The sequence below is a fragment of the Hippopotamus amphibius genome, chromosome X, assembly GCF_030028045.1.
Source record: "Hippopotamus amphibius kiboko isolate mHipAmp2 chromosome X, mHipAmp2.hap2, whole genome shotgun sequence".
NCBI classification, from domain to species: domain Eukaryota; kingdom Metazoa; phylum Chordata; class Mammalia; order Artiodactyla; family Hippopotamidae; genus Hippopotamus; species Hippopotamus amphibius.
Window position 1 is genome coordinate 71,693,415 of NC_080203.1, and position 17,570 is coordinate 71,710,984.

A 17,570-nucleotide genomic window follows, 5' to 3' on the forward strand; every position below is an offset into this window, starting at 1 on the left:
CCCTGCATTGGCAGGCGGATTCTTAACCACTGCCCCACTAGGGAAGTCCCTAATTTATGGTTTTGCTCATCTTTACAGTGAAGGGCTGGGACATCATGGAGTAGTTCACTATTCAGAAACATTTGACCAATTACATTTCCCATTACTTACGCTGAAGTTTGGCTAGGGCACTGGCATTCAAACTCTAAAAACAGTTCCTTCCCATTAAACTCAATCATCAAAGAACAGATGTTAGGATGTGCCTTTTCACTTTGGAAGGGGATCAGGAACCTAATAGAAAGATGGCACTCTTTGAAAGATAGGTGTCAGTAATGCAAATGAGTTGCCTCAGACTTAGGCTAAGAAAAATAATCCCTGGAACCAATAAGAATGGCTTCTGTGGCTTTAGCCATCTCAACAAAATTCTCGAAGAATGCGTGTCTAGTGGGTTGTAATTGACCCTAAATGGTTTTCCTAGGTGGTCAAGGACCCAGGACGTAAGCATATTAATCCCCCCACCCCTGCTAGATGTTTCACAACACTTTTAGCCTATATTATAGCACTTATCATCCTAAGACAATTTGATACCTGTTGCCTTCTCTAGATTAGTAACTACTAGAGGGCAGACACACATAGTACTGTACCATCTAGTAGGCATTCAGTTAGCACGTACTGAATTTCTATTTCACAGAACCCAGCTGGGAGTGGACTCGCATCATTAACATATAGGAAGAAAAGATGACTGCACACATAAACACTTAATAGAAATGGATTTTTTTTTAAACTTCAGGAAGGCAATGATAACATGGATTCTAAAAATGCATGATTTACCTTTAAATCATGCCTGAATTCAGGCAATACTGAAAAAAAAAATTTCCTGATTACACTTCTGTGAACAATAGAGAAAGATGGCATAAAAATAGTTTTGTAGCAGATATAAAATACTTCCAGTAAGTCACAAAATGAATATGCCACACATGGAAAAATGAATATAGTCTCTAATAAAGCCCATAGAGAAATATATACACTCTCAAAAGACTGGTATAACAAATAATTAACAAGACTCGTGGAACAATGAATGATACTAAGGAAACAGGTTGTGGGGGAGGGACAAACTAGGAATTTAGGATTAGCATATATACAGTACTACATATAAAACAGATAACCAACAAGGACCTACTGTATAGCACAGGAAATTATACTCAATATTTTGTAATAACCTACAAGGGAAAAGAATCTGAAAAAGAATATATATGTGTATAACTGAATCACTGTGCTGTACACCAGAAACTAATACAGCATTGTAAATCAACTACACTTCATTTAAAAAAGAAAAGGAAACAGGTTGGTGGTAAAGGCAGTGGAAGAGAGTGAACTAGAAGGCGGATAGGACGAGGAACAAGCAATGGAACATAGTTCATCTTTAACAGTAGAATTAGTTACCAACAATTCTCAAGGATAGGGAGTATCTGATTTAAAATAAAGCTACATAAATTAAACTCCGTTTTTCCAAAAAATGAATTCTTATTGATACGGCCTTAAAGATCCTCATAGCTAAGAGAACAATATTAGTTCACAGTTTTAAAATATGCATTCTAGGGACTTCCCTGGTGGTCCAGTGGTAAAGAATCCGTCCTGCAATGCAGGGGACATAGGTTCGATCCCTGGTCGGGGAACTAAGATCCCACATGCCTCAGGGCAACTAAATCCGCACACCACAACTACTGAGCCTGTGCGTCGACTAGAGAGCCTGCGTTGCTCAAACTATAGAGCCCACATGCTCTGGAACCCGCGCGCCACAACTACAGAGCCCACGTGCCCCGGAGCCTGCACGCCACAATTAGAGAAGACAAAACCTGCATGCCACAACTAGAGAGAAGCCCAAGCACCGCAGCAAAGAGCCCACACCCCACAATCAAAGATCCCGCATGCCGCAATGAAGATCCCGTGTGCCGCAACTAAGACCTGACACAACCAAAAATTTAACAGTAAATAAATAAATAAATAATCTTTATGGTTTCATATAGTCTATCTCCATTCAATCACATAGATGTATGATCATTCCAAAAAAAAAATATGTGCTTTGAATTGGCACTAAACATGTGGAATCTTCTTAAACAAAGTCTTGAGTAGGTCTATGTGAAAAAATTATGATATTCCTCTTCCTGTTTATTAACAGACTGGAAAGACCAGATTTTTGGCTGTACAATCCCCAAATAACTTATCAAGTAGAAGAAATTAATTCCAAAGGAATTACAAGTTCTCTTTAAAGCTCTTATAAATGGGATTATCACCTCAAAAGACTGCTTAATACAGAGGCAATTAATTAGGTTACTTTCTGAATTCATTTTTTTTTAATGAACTGAAGACAGATCACAACAAAAGATGAACTAGTTTTAAACTTTTACAATAAAAGTACATGAACATAGCTTGGGACATGATAATTAGAAGCTATAATCCTTATTCACAATGATCTAATCTTTTAGCATTTTAATATATGTTAAAGTAAGCCTATCTTGATTTTATGGAGAAAACAGCAGCTACTATTTGGAATGCCTAGCACGTATGTGTCAGGCAGCAACTTCTCTCCTTATAGAATGAGTATTTAATTCAATCCTCAAGACAACACTATGAGGTTAAAAACTCTATTTTTAGTTCATTTCAACGTTGAGTAAACAGCATCAAGAGAGATTTAGTAACTTGGCCAAAGTGCCACAGTTAGCAAGACACAGAGCTGGGATTCAGACACATCATTCTAAACCAAGGCTTCTCAACAGGAGGGTTACTGACATCTTGGGCCAGATAATTCCTTGTTGTGGGGAGTCGTCCTGCACATTGCATGTTGAGCAGCATCCCTACCTTTACCTATTAGATGCCAGTAGCATCACCAGCTGCCAATAACCAAAAATGTCTCTACACATTGCCAGATAACTCTTGGGAAATAAAATTCCCCACTCCCTCGCTGAGAACCACTGTTCTAAACTGAAAAGGACTTTCACAGTCCAATTCAAGCTTTTATAATCTTATTATGTATTCAAAAATATTTTTATTAATTACCAATCAGAACACAATGTAAAAGAAAGATTTGGTGATAGAGTAAATCAAAACTTCCCAGAGCAAGCCCTTAGCATAATGGGTAATAAACTTCCTAGGCCCATGTTTCTCAAAGTATGGCCAGTATAAAGGAGCCTATTAAAAGTGCAGACTTCTAGGTTTCATCTTCCAATAAATTTGATTCAGTAGATCTATATAAGCCCTATTCAAAGGATGCTAATTAGCAGGTTAGCTGATATAAAAGACCAAGCAGCATGCCTGAGTGAGCCACATACCGTCTCCAATACCCAAAACCGTCCAATAAGGTGCTGCATTTCCTGTTTGGTTTGGCGGGCCAAAGAGACAGCCGTTTTTCCACGACCACAACAGGAATTGAGTATTATAAATCCACTCACTTAGTCCCAAGAAACTTTGCTTGGTGAGCAGGCCCCTGAATTTCGTCGGGTTTATCAGCTACTGCTCCTGGCTACCTCTATAGTATGATAGCACCACCATCAAGGTCATTGAGACTGAGGCTTTCACTTGCCAACAAGGCATCATCCATAGAGTCAAAGCTTTAAACATGGAAGGTAGAGGAACTCAGGCTAAACCCTGACTCACCAACTGGTAGCAAATGGCAGGGGAGCTTAGGTACCCCTAGGGTATACTATAAACATACACAGGAGGCCTTGCTACCTTAATACGAACTGACCTTGCTGGCATAGAAGGTGTTAGTGATGTCTGAGACTGCATACCACCTGTCATCAGCCAGTGTAATGGATTCAGCTGCAGTCACAATGTCTGGAACAGCCAGGGCTATGGGAGCAACAATTGAAATCACTTGGTAATAATCTGCTATAAGACTTTAGTTCCTGTTAGTCTTTTTTCACTGGCCATTGAGGGCTGTCACTTTGGGATATTGCATCACTTACCATCTCTGGTGCCAAAATAGAAGTGATTTTTCACTTAGAAGAGATCCTCAAGAAGACTAACAGCCAATTTCTGGAGACTCCCTTGGTGGTCCAGTGGTAAAGAATTTGCCTCCCAATGCAGGAGATGTGGGTTTGATCTCTGGTCAGGGAACTACGATCCCACTTGCCGCGGGGCAGCTAAGCCCATGTGCCACAACTACTGAGCTCGTGCACCTCAACTAAAGAGAATGTGTCCTCCAAACTACAGAGGCCATGCACCCTGGAGCCCATGCGCCACAACTAGAGAAGAGAAAACCTGCATGCCACAAGTAGAGAAGCCGGTACACCAGAACTAGAGGTAAGCTCACGCACCACAATGAAGAGCCCGTGCACTGGAACGAAAGATTCCCACATGCCTCAATGAAGATTCCACGTGCCAGAACTAAGACTCAGTGCAGCCAAAAAAATAATTAATTAATTAATTAAAAAAAAGACTAACAGCCAGTTTCTCATTAGAAACCAAGGAAGTCAGAATGCTGTGGTTTGACATATTTAAAGTGCTGAAAGTAAAAAGATGTTCTATATCTGGCATCACAATCTTTTTAAAATGAAGCAAAAATGAAGACATTCCCAGATAAACAAAAGCTGGAGAGTTTGTTTCTAGTAGAGTTGTCCAATAAGAAATTTTAAAGCCCGGACTTCAGGCTGAAATTAAAGTACACTAGACAGTAACTCAAAACCATATGAAGAAATAAAGGGCACTAGTAAATGTAAATACATAGGTAAATATAAAAGCCAGTATTATTGCATTCTTGGCTAATAACTCTTTATTTTCCTATATTTGAAAAGAATTTGCATAAAACAATAATTACAAATTATGTTACTGAGCACACAGATTTAAAGATATGTTTGATGATAACAACATAAAAGGAGAAAAATGGAGCTGTATAGGTTCAGAGTTGTTATATACTTTTGAAGTTAAATTGGCATTAATTCACACTAGATTGTTATAAGTTTAAGAGATTTATTGTAGTTTCCAGGACAACCACTAAGAAAATAATGTAGAAGTATACAGAAAAGGAAATGAGAAAGGAATGGAAATGATACACTCCAAAAAATCAAACGCAAAAGTATGTAGTAATGGAGGAACCAAAGAACAGAGTATATATGACATATGGAAATCAAATAGCAAAATAGCAGAAGTTCTTCATTATCACTAACTACTTAAATGTAAGTGGGTTAAATTCTCCAGTTAAAAGACAGAGAATGGAAAAATGGATTTTAAAAAAACCCCACTATCCAACTATAGGCTGTCTACAAGAGACTCACTTTCATTTTTTTTCTTTATTGAAGTATAGTTGCTGTGCAATATCATTTGTTACAGGTGTACAATACAGTGATTTACAATTTTTAAAAGTTATACTCCATTTATAGTTATTGCAAAACATTTGCTATGTTCCCTATGTTGTACAATATATCCTTGTTGCTCATTTTATGCCTAATAGTTTGTACCTCTTAATCCCCTACTCCTGTATTGCCCCTCCCCACTTCTTTCTCCCCACTGGTAACCACTAGTTTGTTCTCTGTATCTGTGAGAAGGGACTCACTTTGGAGGCAGACACAAATAGATCAAAAATGAAAGAATGGAAAAAGATATTCCATGTAAATAGTAACCAAAGTGAGCTGGGGTAGCTATACTAATATCACAAAAAATAGACTTTAAGACAAACATTATTACAAGAGACAAAAGAGACATTACATATTGATAAAAGGGTCAATCCATCAAGAGAATATAATAATTATAAACATACATGCACCTAACAATATTGCCCCAAAATATATGAGGAAAATATTAACAGACTTGGGAGAAATAGTAAATAATCCTACAATAATAGTTGGAGACTTCAGTACTCCACTTTTAATAATGAATAGAACAACCAGAAAGGAGATCATTAAGAAAATAGAGGGCTTGAACAACACTATAAACCAACTAGACTGACAGACTTGCACAGACCACTTCATCTAACAAAGGCAGTATTCACAATTTTGTCATATGCACATGGAACATTCTCCAGGTTAGACCATATATTAGGCCACAAACAAGACAATAAATTTTAAAGATTGAAATCATACTAAATATCTTCCAGGATTACAGTGAAACAAAACCAGAAATCAATAAAAAGAAAATTTGGAAAATTCATAAATATGTGTAAATTAAACAGCATAATCTTAAACAATCAATGGGTCAAAAAAAGAAACCACACTGGGTTGGCGTAGCCATGGCGGCTCATGTCCTTTGCATGTGTGTCCGCCGACTGCTGGCGGCCTTCGCGTTGCTGCCCAGGCTCCCCACGCTGGCTGCGGCCCGGTAGCTCAGCACCACCCTGTTCCTTGTGGGGGCCCAGACGAGACCTGGGGCTCCGCAGCCGGCCTCGGTGCTCGCGCAGGTTCGAGGTGGAGTTACACAGCTGTGCTGCCAGTATAGTGACGCGCCCCCTTTGACATTAGAGAGAATCAAGGACCGTGTTCTTTACATCTTGAAACTCTGTGACAAGATTAACCCAGAAAAGCTCTCAGTAAATTCCCATTTTATGAAAAACCTGGGTTAGACAGTTTGGACCAAGTGGAGATTATCATGGCCATGGAAGATGAATTTGGGTTTGAAATTCCTGATACAGATGCAGAGAAGTTAATGTGCCCACAAGAAATTGTAGATTACCTTGCAGACAAGAAGGATGTATATGAATAAAATATCGGGTAAATAATTTGACTTGTAGAATTACATTCTCCCACAGAATTAATTTCTCTGTGGTTCTTCGATAAAGACAAGACTTGGGAAGAAATGGAAAAATGGAAGTGCTTGACAGATTTTCACTGGTTATAAAATGAAGGTGCCTTCTGGTTATCTGCCACTCCAAGGGGGCCAGCCCTAGTGAGCGTCTTTCTCCTCCAGAGGTGTTGACAGCAGTTCATTCCTGGACAGGACTCTCTTGACTGTCAGCCCTCCTCGTAAAAGCATCCTTGTACAAAAAACTGAGCAAGGTAATGCAGAAGCAGAGACCTCTGCCTCCCTCAGTTACCCACCTAAGGCCTGCCCAGCCTGCTGTCCAGGAAACTGAGATGGCCTGGCTCTTAATTAGGCAGGAGAGGCCTCATGGGTAAGAGGATGGACTCTGGCGTCAAGACATCTGAGTTTATCATAAGCCTGTGATCTTGGGCAGGCAGGCTGCTTAACCTCTATATGTATTCAATAAAATGGGGATAATGACAGGACCTACCTGGGGCTTTTGTGAAGGTAAAATTGAATAGTGTATGCAAATCACTTAATACAATGCTTGCTATAAGGAAGCCTCAGTAAATATTAGCTATTGTTCTTTAGGCTGTAGAATAATCAAGCGATCAGACTTTTAAAATAAAACATTTTATTAGTGTCTATAACTTTAGTTACCCTGGATTTAACACCTAAAAGATTATCACTTAAAGTCAGTAACAGCAGAGAGAAACACTGAGCTTATCTTTTGCCAGACCCCTTTTCTTCACTGGGAGAAGACTCAGAAGATGCTGGCGAGTGTCCGGAAGTGAGAACGCATTTCTGCATCATTGCTGACTTTGACAGAGTAATTCTGTTTAGACTTGAATTTAAATAAAAAAAAAAAAAGAAGAAGAAACCGCAAAGGAAATTAGACACTTTGAGATGAGTGAAAATAAGAACATATCATACAAAAACATGGAATGTAGTGAAAGCATTGCTCAAAGAAAATTATATCTATAAATGTCTACATTAAAAAGAATAAAAATCTCAAACCAATAACCTGACATTATAGCTTAACTAAAAAAGAAGAAACTGTAGGTTTACAGGAAACTAGATATAGAAAATATATAGAAGAAATTACACCAAAAGCTAGCAGAAGGAAGGAAATAATACATTTTGGATTAGAATGGAGATACACAAAATAGAGAATACAAAAACAACAGAGAAAATCAACAAATGAAATATTGGCTTTTTGAAAATAACAACAAATTATTAATTTGCCTTAGGTTTAGACTCCAAAAATATTGCATAATTTATTCAACTCCCACTGGTTTTGTGAGAAAGAAACATTACTTAGTTTGGAGCTATAAAATTAATCTTGTTTGGTGTACTTTTAAAAATTGAGGCATAATTGATATACAATATTATGTTAGTTTCAGGTGTACAATATAATGATCCGATATTTGTGGATATTGCAAATGTTCACCACAGGGACTTCCCTGGTGGCGCATTGGTTAAGAATTCGCCTGCCAGTGGGGAAAGTGGGGAAGGGTTGGGGTGGAATGAATTGGGAGATTGGGATTGCCATATATACATTAGTAATAAGAAAAAAAATACCAAATTGTACACTCTAAATATATGCAGTTTATTGTATGTTAACTGTATCTCAATAAAAGTTCTTAAAAAAAAAAAAGAATCCGCCTGCCAATGCAGGGGACTCTGGTTCAATCCCTGCTCCGGGAAGATCCCACATGCCATGGAGAAACTAAGCCCGTGTGCCACAACTACTGAGTCTGCGCTCTAGAGCCCGCGTTCTGTAACAAGAGAAGCCACTGCACTAAGCCCACGCACTGGAACGAAGAGTAGCCCCCACTCTTCACAATTAGAGAAAGCCCATGCGTAGCAATGAAGACCCAACGCAGCCAAAAAAAAAAAAAAAAAACCAATCAACATATGTAGTTTCCATTCCTTTTCATGTGATGAGAACTTTTAAGATTTACTCTTAGCAAGTTTCAAATATGCAATACAGTATTATTAACTACAGTCACCATGGTATACATTACATCCCCATGACTTATTTATTTTATAACTGGAAGTCTGTACCTGGTTTACGTTTAGATATCCTATTCTCCCCCATAATTTTCATAAAGTAAGTGGAGAGGTCGTTTTAATTTCTTTTATGTTAAAAAAAAAACTAGACAGACCTATGAGAAAAAAATGAATTGTTATTTTATGATTTTAATTACATTCATTTTAAATGGATTTTATTTTTTAAGCAGTTTTAGTTTTACAGGAAAATTGAACAGAGAGTATAGAGCTTCCTCATATGCTAAACCCCGCCTCCGACCTCTCCCATTATTAATTACTTGAATTAGTGTGGTATATTTGTGACAATTGATGAACCTACATTAACACTTCATTATCACCCAGAATCTATAATTTACATTAGAGTTCACTCTTGATGCTGTACATTCTATGGGTTTGGACAAATGTATAATGACACGTATTTACTATTATGGTACCATACGGAATAGTTTCACTGCTCTAAAAATCCTCTGTGCTCTTCTTCTTTATCGATCCCTCCCCTAACAGCTCCTGGCAACCACTGATCTTTTCATTGTCTCCATAGATTTGCCTTTTTCAGAATATCAGATAGTTGGAATCATACAGCCTTTTTAGATTGGCTTCTTTCCCTTTGTAACAGGCATTTAAGTTTCTTCCATGCATTTTCATGGCTTGATATCTAATTTCTTTTAGGGTTGAATAATATACTACTGTCTGGCTGCACCACAGTTTATTTATCCATTCACCTGCTGAAGGACATCTTGTTTGCTTCCAGGGTTTGGAAACTATGAATAAAGTTGGTATAAACATCTGTGTGCAGGTTTTGGTGTAGATGTCATTTTTCAATTCATGCATGCATTTATTCCTACAAGTGTGGGATCATATGGTAAAAGTATGTTTGGCTTTAGGTTTAGTAAGAAACTTTCCAAAGTGGCTGTATCATTTTCCATTTCCACTAGCAATGAATGAGAGTTTCTGTTGCTCCACATTCTCATCGGCTTTTGGTGTTGTCAGTGTTTTGGATTTTAGCCATTCTAATAGCTGTGTAGTGGCATCTCATTGTTCTTTTAATTTGCAATTTCCCAATGACATACGATGTTGACCATTTTTTCATAAGCTTATTTGCTATCAGTATATCTTCTTTAATGAGGTGTCTTTTTGTTTCTTTTGCCCATTTTAAAATCAGTCTTTGTTTTCTTATTGTTGAGTTGTAAGAGTTCTTTGTGTATTTTGGATGTCAATCCTTTATCAGATATGTTTTACAAAGATTTTCTCCCAGTCTGTGGCTAATCTTTTTTTGTTGTTGTTGCTAATAAATGTACCTTTTTAAAATTTATTTATTTATTTTTATTGGCTGCATTGGATCTTAGTTGCTGTGCTTGGGCTTTCTCTAGTTGCGGCAAACACGGGGCTACTCTTTTGTTGCAGTGGTGCACAGGCTTCTCATTGCTGTGGCTTCTCCTGTTGTGAAGCACGGGCTCAAGGTGCAGGGGCTTCAGTAGTTGTGGTGCATGGGCTCAGTAGTTGTGGCTTGTGGGCTTAGTTGCTCTGCTGCACATGGGAGCTTCCCGGACTAGGGATCGAACGTGTGTCCCTCACACTGACAGGCAGATTCTTAACCACTGTGCCACCATGGAAGTCCCTGTGGCTAATCTTTGCATTTTATTAGCAATGTCTTTTGCAGAGCAGAAGTTTTTAGTTATAATAAAGTCCAAGATATCAATGTTTTCTTTCATGAAGCATGCTTTTTGTTTTGTATCTAAGAAGTCATTGCCAGACTCATGGTCACCTAGATTTTCTCCTATTTTCCTATTTTATTTTATAGGCATTTGATAGTTTTGAGTTTTTATTTTAGATTTTTGATCTATTTGAGTTAGTTTATGTGAAATTTGTAAGGTCTGTGTCCAGACTCATTTTGTTTACATGTTGATATTCAGCTAGTGGCACCATTTGTTGAAGACTGTCCTTTCCCCATTGAATTGCCTTTGGTCCTTTGTCACAGATCAATTGACTCTATTTGTGTGGGATTAAATTTGCCATTTTAACCATTTTAAGTGTACAATTCAGCAGTGTTAAGTATGTTTACATTGTTGTGATCGCTATGGCTAATCTTGAAGAATTGAAACTTTATACCCATTAAAAACTAATGCCCCTGGGGCTTCCTAGGTGGTGCAGTGGTTAAGAGTCTGCCTGCCAGTGCAGAGGACACGGGTTCGATCCCTGCTCCAGGAAGATACCACATGCCATGGAGCAACTAAGCTCGTGTGCCCAAAAAAAAAAAAAAAAACCAATGCCCCTCACCTCTACCCATCTTCCCAACCCTTGTTAAGCACCTTTCTACTTTCTGTTTATATGGTTTTGACTATTTAAAATACTTCATATGAATGGAATCATACAATATTTGTCCTTTTGTGACTATTTTGCTTAGCATAATATCCTTAAAGTTCATCCATGTTGTAGCATATGAAAGGATTTCCTTCTTTTTTAAGGCCGCATAATATTGCATTTTCTTTATTCATTCATCTGCCAATGGACACTTGGGTTGCTTCCACCTCCCGCCTATTGTGAATAATGCTGCAATGAACATCAGTGGACAATTATCTCTCCAAGACCCTGCTTTCAATTCTTTTGGAAATATACCCAGAAGTGGAATTGTTGGATCATATGGTACTTCTCTTCCTAACTTTTTGAGGAACCTCCATACTGTTTTCAATAGCAGCTTCACCATTTTATATTCCCAGCAACAATGCACAAGGATTCCCTTTTTGTCATATCCTTGCCAGCATTTCTTATCTCTTGTCTTTTTGATGATAGTCATTCCAAAAGCCTGAGATAACATCTCATTGAGGTTTTGATTTACATTTCTCTTACGATTAGTGGTGTTGAGCATCTTTTCATATGTTTGTTGGCCATTTGTATTTCTTCTTTAGAGAATTGCCCATTCCATTCCTTTGCCCATTTTTAATTTTTTTAGTTGTCGTTGCTATTTAGTTGTGGAAGTTCCTTATATAGTCTGGATATTAATCCCTTATCACATATAGTATTTGCAAAGATTTTCTCCTATTCTGCAAGTTGCCTTTTCACTCTTTTGATAGTTTGCTTTGATGTACAGAAATTTTAAAATTTGATATAGTCCCATTTATCTATTTTACTTTTATTGCTTGTGCTTTTGCTGTCACATCCAAGAAACCAGTTGCCAAATCTAATGACCTGAAGCTTTCCCCCTATGTTTTTTAAAATTTATTTATTTATTTATTTATTTATTTATTTAGGCTGTGTTGTGTCTTTGTTGCTGTGTGCAGGCTTTCTCCAGTTGTGGTGAGCAGGGGCTACTCTTCATTGCAGTGGGTTCTCTTGTTGTGGAGCACAGCTCTAGGCATGCAGGAGGCTTCAGTAGTTGTGGTGCATGGGCTTAGTTGCTCCACAGCATGTGGGGTCTTCCTGGACGAGGGCTTGAACCCATGTCCCCTGCATTTGCAGGCAGATTCTTATCCTCTGTGCCACCAGGGGAGCCCCCGCCCCATGTTTTCTTCTAGGAATTTTACAGGTTTGGGTCTTTCAGTCATTTTGAGGTGTTCTTTGTATATGGTAAAATTTAAGGGTACTACTTCACTCTTTTGCAACTGGATATCTTGTTTTCCCAATACATTTATTGAAGAGACTGTCCTTTTTCCATTGTGTAGTTTTGGCACCTTAGTTGAAGATCATTTGGCCATATATGCAAGGGTTTATTTCTGGGCTCTCTGTTCTATTTTCTATATATTTATGTCAATACTACACTGTCTTGAATACTGTTGCTTGGTAGTATGTTTTGAAATCGGGAAATGTATGGTTTCCAATTTTCCTCTTCTTTTTCAAGATTGAGTTTGCTATTCAAGGTCCCTTAAGCTTCCATGTTTTTTTAAAATTAATTAATTAATTAATTTATTGGCTGCGTTGGGTTTTCATTGCTGCATGAGGGCTTTCTCTAGTTTTGGAGAGCAGGCTCTAGGCATGTGGGCTTCAGTAGTTGTGGCACACGGGCTCAGTAGTTGTGGCTTGTGGACTCTGGAGTGCAGGCTCAGTAGTTGTGGCACACAGGCTTAGTTGCTCTGCAGCACGTGGGATCTTCCCAGACCAGGGCTCGAACCCTTGTCTCCTGCATTGGCAGACAGATTCTTAACCACTGCACTACCAGGGAAGCCCTCCCTGTTAATTTTAGGATTTTTTTTTCTATTTCTGCAAAGAATGCCATTGGGATTTTAACATAGATTTCATTAAATCTGTAGGTCTCTTTACTTAGTATGGACATTTTAACAACACCCAATCTTCCAGTCCATGAGCATGGGATGTCTTTTCATTCTTTTTGTCTTTCTCTGATTTCTGTTAGCAATGTTTTATAGATTTCAGTGTGCAAGTCTTTTGCGATCTTTAAGTTTATTCCTAAGTGTTTTGTCCTTTTTGATGCTATAGTAAAGGAGATTGTTTTCTTAATTTCTTTTTTGTATTGGTTGTTGTTAGTGCATAGAAACACAAGTGATTTTTGAAAAATGTTTATATTAAGGAGCCATGTGGTATTATGTTATATGGATGGCATAGTTTATTTCACCAGTCCCCTATTGAGGAACATCTATGTTGTTTCTTAATCTTTGATGTCACAAACAATGCTGCAATGAATAGTCCTGTGGATATCTCATTTTTCACATGTAAAGTGTATCTGTTAGATAAATTCCTAGAAGTTAAATTTCTGGATTAAAGGATATATGCATTCGAAAATTTCATAGATATCACCAAAGCATTATGATTCTGACATAAAATAATCAGAATTTGTGATGGGGTTTATTTAAAATTATGAGGGTATTTATTTTCTCATCTAACTTGCACTTTTAAAGGTAATTTACCCTGTCTTTCTTCCAAAGCAAAGAAGCAGATTCACAAATCACAGATTTATGGTCAAGAGTCCAAGAAAGGGTCCTATGTTGATTTCTGTGGCAATTTGATGAAAAATGTGAAAGCGATGTGTACCAGTGAATTTTTCCTAAAATACAGCTGAAGGAAATCATTGAAAATCATGTATTGAAAGTGATCCACCTATAAATACATCAGTAAAACTTTGTTAATCACTTAATAGCAAAGATAGTCTCTTTATGATTCACAGTGTTATTTTATATTTTTAAAGTTCTGTGATTATATTTTTTTAGATTTATATAGTTTTATTATAGTAACAAACAGTTGTTACAGTGGAATCTCCAAACATATACAGAATTATTATATTTAAATTCATATAGAACAATATTTACATTTTTAAGTTACACTTTTGAAATCAGATGAGATACAACTTAAGTTTTACAACAAAGAGAAGAAAAATACACAAGACAGAAACAGAGTTAACAGTAAAAATACAATGATCTGTTCTTGACACGACACATGGAAACTCTGTGAGGAAGCTACATCTTTTTAATCTGATTGTCCAGATCATTAAAGTACGGATGATTCAGTGCCATTTTGCCAGAAATTCTCTTGGCAGGATCATAGACTAACATTTTCGAGAGCAAATCCAAGCCATTTTCATCCAAGTTTTTGACATGGGATGCTAAGCTTCCCGGTTTCCACTTGGGAAATGTATTCTTATAGTCCTGTAAAGATTCCACTTCTGGCCACACTTCATTATTGGGAGTGCCCAAAGCTCTGAAAATTCTGAAGAGTTGATTGATTTCTGAATTCCCATGGAAAAGTGGTTTCTTAGTTGCTAATTCAGCAAATATGGTACCTATACTCCAAATGTCAACTGGAGTTGAGTAGCAAGCTGACCCCAGCAATACTTCTGGAGATCTATACCAGAGTGTTACTACCTCATGAGTATATACTCTAATAGGTATTCCAAAAGCTCTGGCAAGGCCAAAATCAGCCAGTTTAATTGTTCCTTTATCATCAATCAATAGATTTTGAGGTTTTAAGTCTCGGTGTAGAACTCTTCTAGAGTAACAAAACACAGTCCCTTGTAGGATTTGGTACAAATAACTCTTAACAAGTGAAGGATCCATGAACTGACCAGGAGAGATAGAATCCAAGTATTTCTTGAGATCCATGGAAAGGAATTCAAAGATGAGATATAACCTGGAATCCTGCATAAGCACATCTTGAAGACTGACTATATTTGGATGACGAAGTTCTTTTTTTTTTTTTCTACTAAAATCCCACCTAAGCTTTTATTGTGTTTTATTTTTTATTTTTTTATTTTTTTTATTTATTATTTTTTGGGGGTACACCAAGTTCAATCATCTGTTTTTATACACATATCCCCGTATTCCCTCCCTTCCTTGACTCCCCCCCCTCGAGTCCCCCCCACCCTCCCCGCCCCAGTCCGCTAAGGCATCTTCCATCCTCGAATTGGACTCCCTTTGTTATACAACAACTTCCCACTGACTATCTATTTTACAGTTGGTAGACGAAGTTCTTTTAAGAGATATTTCCCGAATTGCAGTACTAGGAACTCCTTCCTCTTCACTTTCTAGTCTGATTTTCTTTATGGCTACCACTTGATCTGTAGTTGTGTCTACCCTTATACACAACTCCATAGGTACCTTCTCCAATTTTCTCTATTTTGGTATAGTCCTCCATAGTTAGTCAATGGGTTTGGCAGATCCCGGCTTATTATCCCGTGGCGAAAGCGGCGGCGGCTACCACGTCAGCGGCACTCTCCCCAAACTTCCAAGCGCCAGCTTTGAAGCGAAGTGCTGTGATTATAATTTTGTTATTAAAATGTTTTTCTATTTGTGGAATTTGTCATTTAAAGCTGCTTAGTGTTAAGTCTTGTCCCCAACAGCTCGTTTAAAAGTTGCATGCTGTCTTCTAATGGAGTGGATTTCCTTTCAAATTAACTGCATTTACCAATGAGGAAAATATAACTTCTGTAAATTGTATGTTTAAGTGGTGTTTAAAGTATAAAAGACAAGAAGAAAATCAGTATGCCAGATACAGAAGGATAGTTTCTGCAGTTGGCAATGGTACTTCATTATCTGAAAGATGACTTGAAATGTGTACAAGCTTCTCTTGATTAAAAAGTTGCCCGAGTGTATTAGATTATCAAAGTGTTCCATTCGAAAAATGCCCATCGCTTGCTATTCCAGTAGAAAGCATCCACTCTGTCACCTAAACAGGTGCTCTCGCAAATTTCAGGAAAAGCAAGTAGAATGAACTACATTTGCAGCACAATACAGAGAAATAAAACTTGAAACTATCTGATTTTAGAGAAATGATTTGTGACTTGCAGAGATTACCAGTAGACAAATTGTAAAATGTGAAAGCTGTTAAGGCATTTATTCTATTTTTATTTATTTATTTAGGCTGCGCTGCGCAGCTTGTGGCTTCTTAGTTCGCCTACTAGGCTAGGAACCCGTGCTCTTGGCAACAAAAGCCCAGCGCCCTAACTACTGGACCGCCAGGGAATTCCCTGGAAAGGCTTTTAGAGATGATAGAGCCAAAGCTCTGTAAAGAGGTGGAAATAGACCTAGATTGGTTACTTTGTGAGCCAAACATCACATCAGACTGGGGAAATGGTTGATGTGTGTGTGTTCCAAGTGGCAATTTATTCAATACTGAAAAAATTGTGTGCACTCTCAAGTTGGTCTTATGTTTTATATTTATAATGTATATATTTGTAAGCATGCTGGCGTGCAACAAGAGAGGCCACCGCAATGAGAAGCCCGCGCACCACAGTGAAGAGTAGCCCCCACTCGCCACAACTAGAGAAAGCCCGTATACAGCAATGAAGACCCAACACAGCCAATAAAATAAATAAATTAATAATAAAAAAAAGGTAAGTTGCTGTTATTGTTTTGTAAATAAGTCAAAGAAAAGAGGATGGATTAAAACGCATTTTCAGAATAAAGTCAAAATACGTCACTAGCACTTTCAGGTCAATGGGACTGAATTGGACCCACTATGAAAAGGTGGAGGGGATCAAATTACGTAGACCGCCTTAGCAACAGGCCCCCAAAGAAGGTGAATTTCTGTAGCCAATAGAAATATGCGTTGCGGAGAAGGTAGCCAATGGATGATGGAAAGAAGAAGAGGGAGGACGCGCCAATTCTGCTGCCTGAGCCTCGGCCCAGCAAAATGGCGGCGGCGGCGGCGTCGCTTTGTTTCCGCGGCTCCTGCGGCGGTGGCAGCGGTGGCAGCCTTTGAGCTTTGGGGGGGGGGGGCTATCCAGCGCTAGCTGTAGTGACGACTGAGAGTCCAGTGCATTTCTATCGTAACTGGGCGCCGGGGAGCGCAGAGTGGCGCCCAACGGTCGCTGAAGTCGACAAGGAGTTGAAGCGAAAACATGACTGCTGAGCCCATGAGGTAAAACACAACCCCGTCTCACGAGTCCCAGCGGTCTCGGCCTACACGCCTCCTGAGCCGGGTGTTTGGGAAAGCTTTGGCTTGGTGGGTTAGGCCTGTGTTTTGCTGATCGGAAAGAGGCATAATTTTCTCCTTAGGTGAGGAGGGTTTCGGGCTTTCGGCGGTAGGCTCCAACCCCGGGTGGGGGTGGGGGTGGGGGGGGGCGCGGCCTGGCTTTCGAGCGCTTTCTCCATTCTCCCAGGACCGCGGAGCTTAGTTCGTCTCCTCTGTTTATCCTTTGGTGCGTGTGGAATTGAGAGCCCGAAGTGGGAGGCGGTTTTTGGTATCCCGGTCATTCTTCCTAATCTTTGGGCCTAGAGACTGCGTGGGGAAGAAGGGGGGGGGGGGTGAGGGGTGGGAAGAGGGGGAGGGGCGGTCGGAGGATGTGAGATCCTGGGAAGACTTAGTGGCGTTTGGACTGCTGGAGACGGGAAGTACCCCGGCCTTGCGGAATTTTATTTTTTTCT

The 17,570-nt window shown here is 38.8% G+C and overlaps 1 protein-coding gene and 2 pseudogenes across 5 annotated transcripts in view; 2 read left to right on the forward strand and 1 right to left on the reverse strand.

Annotated features, from left to right (window-relative positions):
- The first annotated feature begins 6,202 nt into the window (after positions 1-6,202).
- LOC130842665 (acyl carrier protein, mitochondrial-like) lies at positions 6,203-6,672 on the forward strand (annotated as a pseudogene).
- Positions 6,673-14,140: 7,468 nt separating this feature from the next.
- On the reverse strand, positions 14,141-15,339 carry LOC130841949 (cyclin-dependent kinase 1-like; annotated as a pseudogene).
- A 1,476-nt stretch (positions 15,340-16,815) lies between these two features.
- The window catches only part of ATRX (ATRX chromatin remodeler), a 308,545-nt gene continuing 307,790 nt past the window's right edge, over positions 16,816-17,570 (forward strand). For 4 of the 5 annotated variants that reach the window (XM_057719187.1, XM_057719185.1, XM_057719186.1 and 1 more), the window contains exon 1: positions 16,832-17,064. Coding sequence is in view for 4 of the 5 variants with exons in the window: in XM_057719185.1 (XP_057575168.1) it covers positions 17,045-17,064 (20 nt within the window). In the remaining variant the exon portion in view is untranslated. Of the gene's footprint in view, positions 17,065-17,570 lie in introns of all 5 variants that reach the window. The other variant, XM_057719184.1, reaches the window with a different exon arrangement.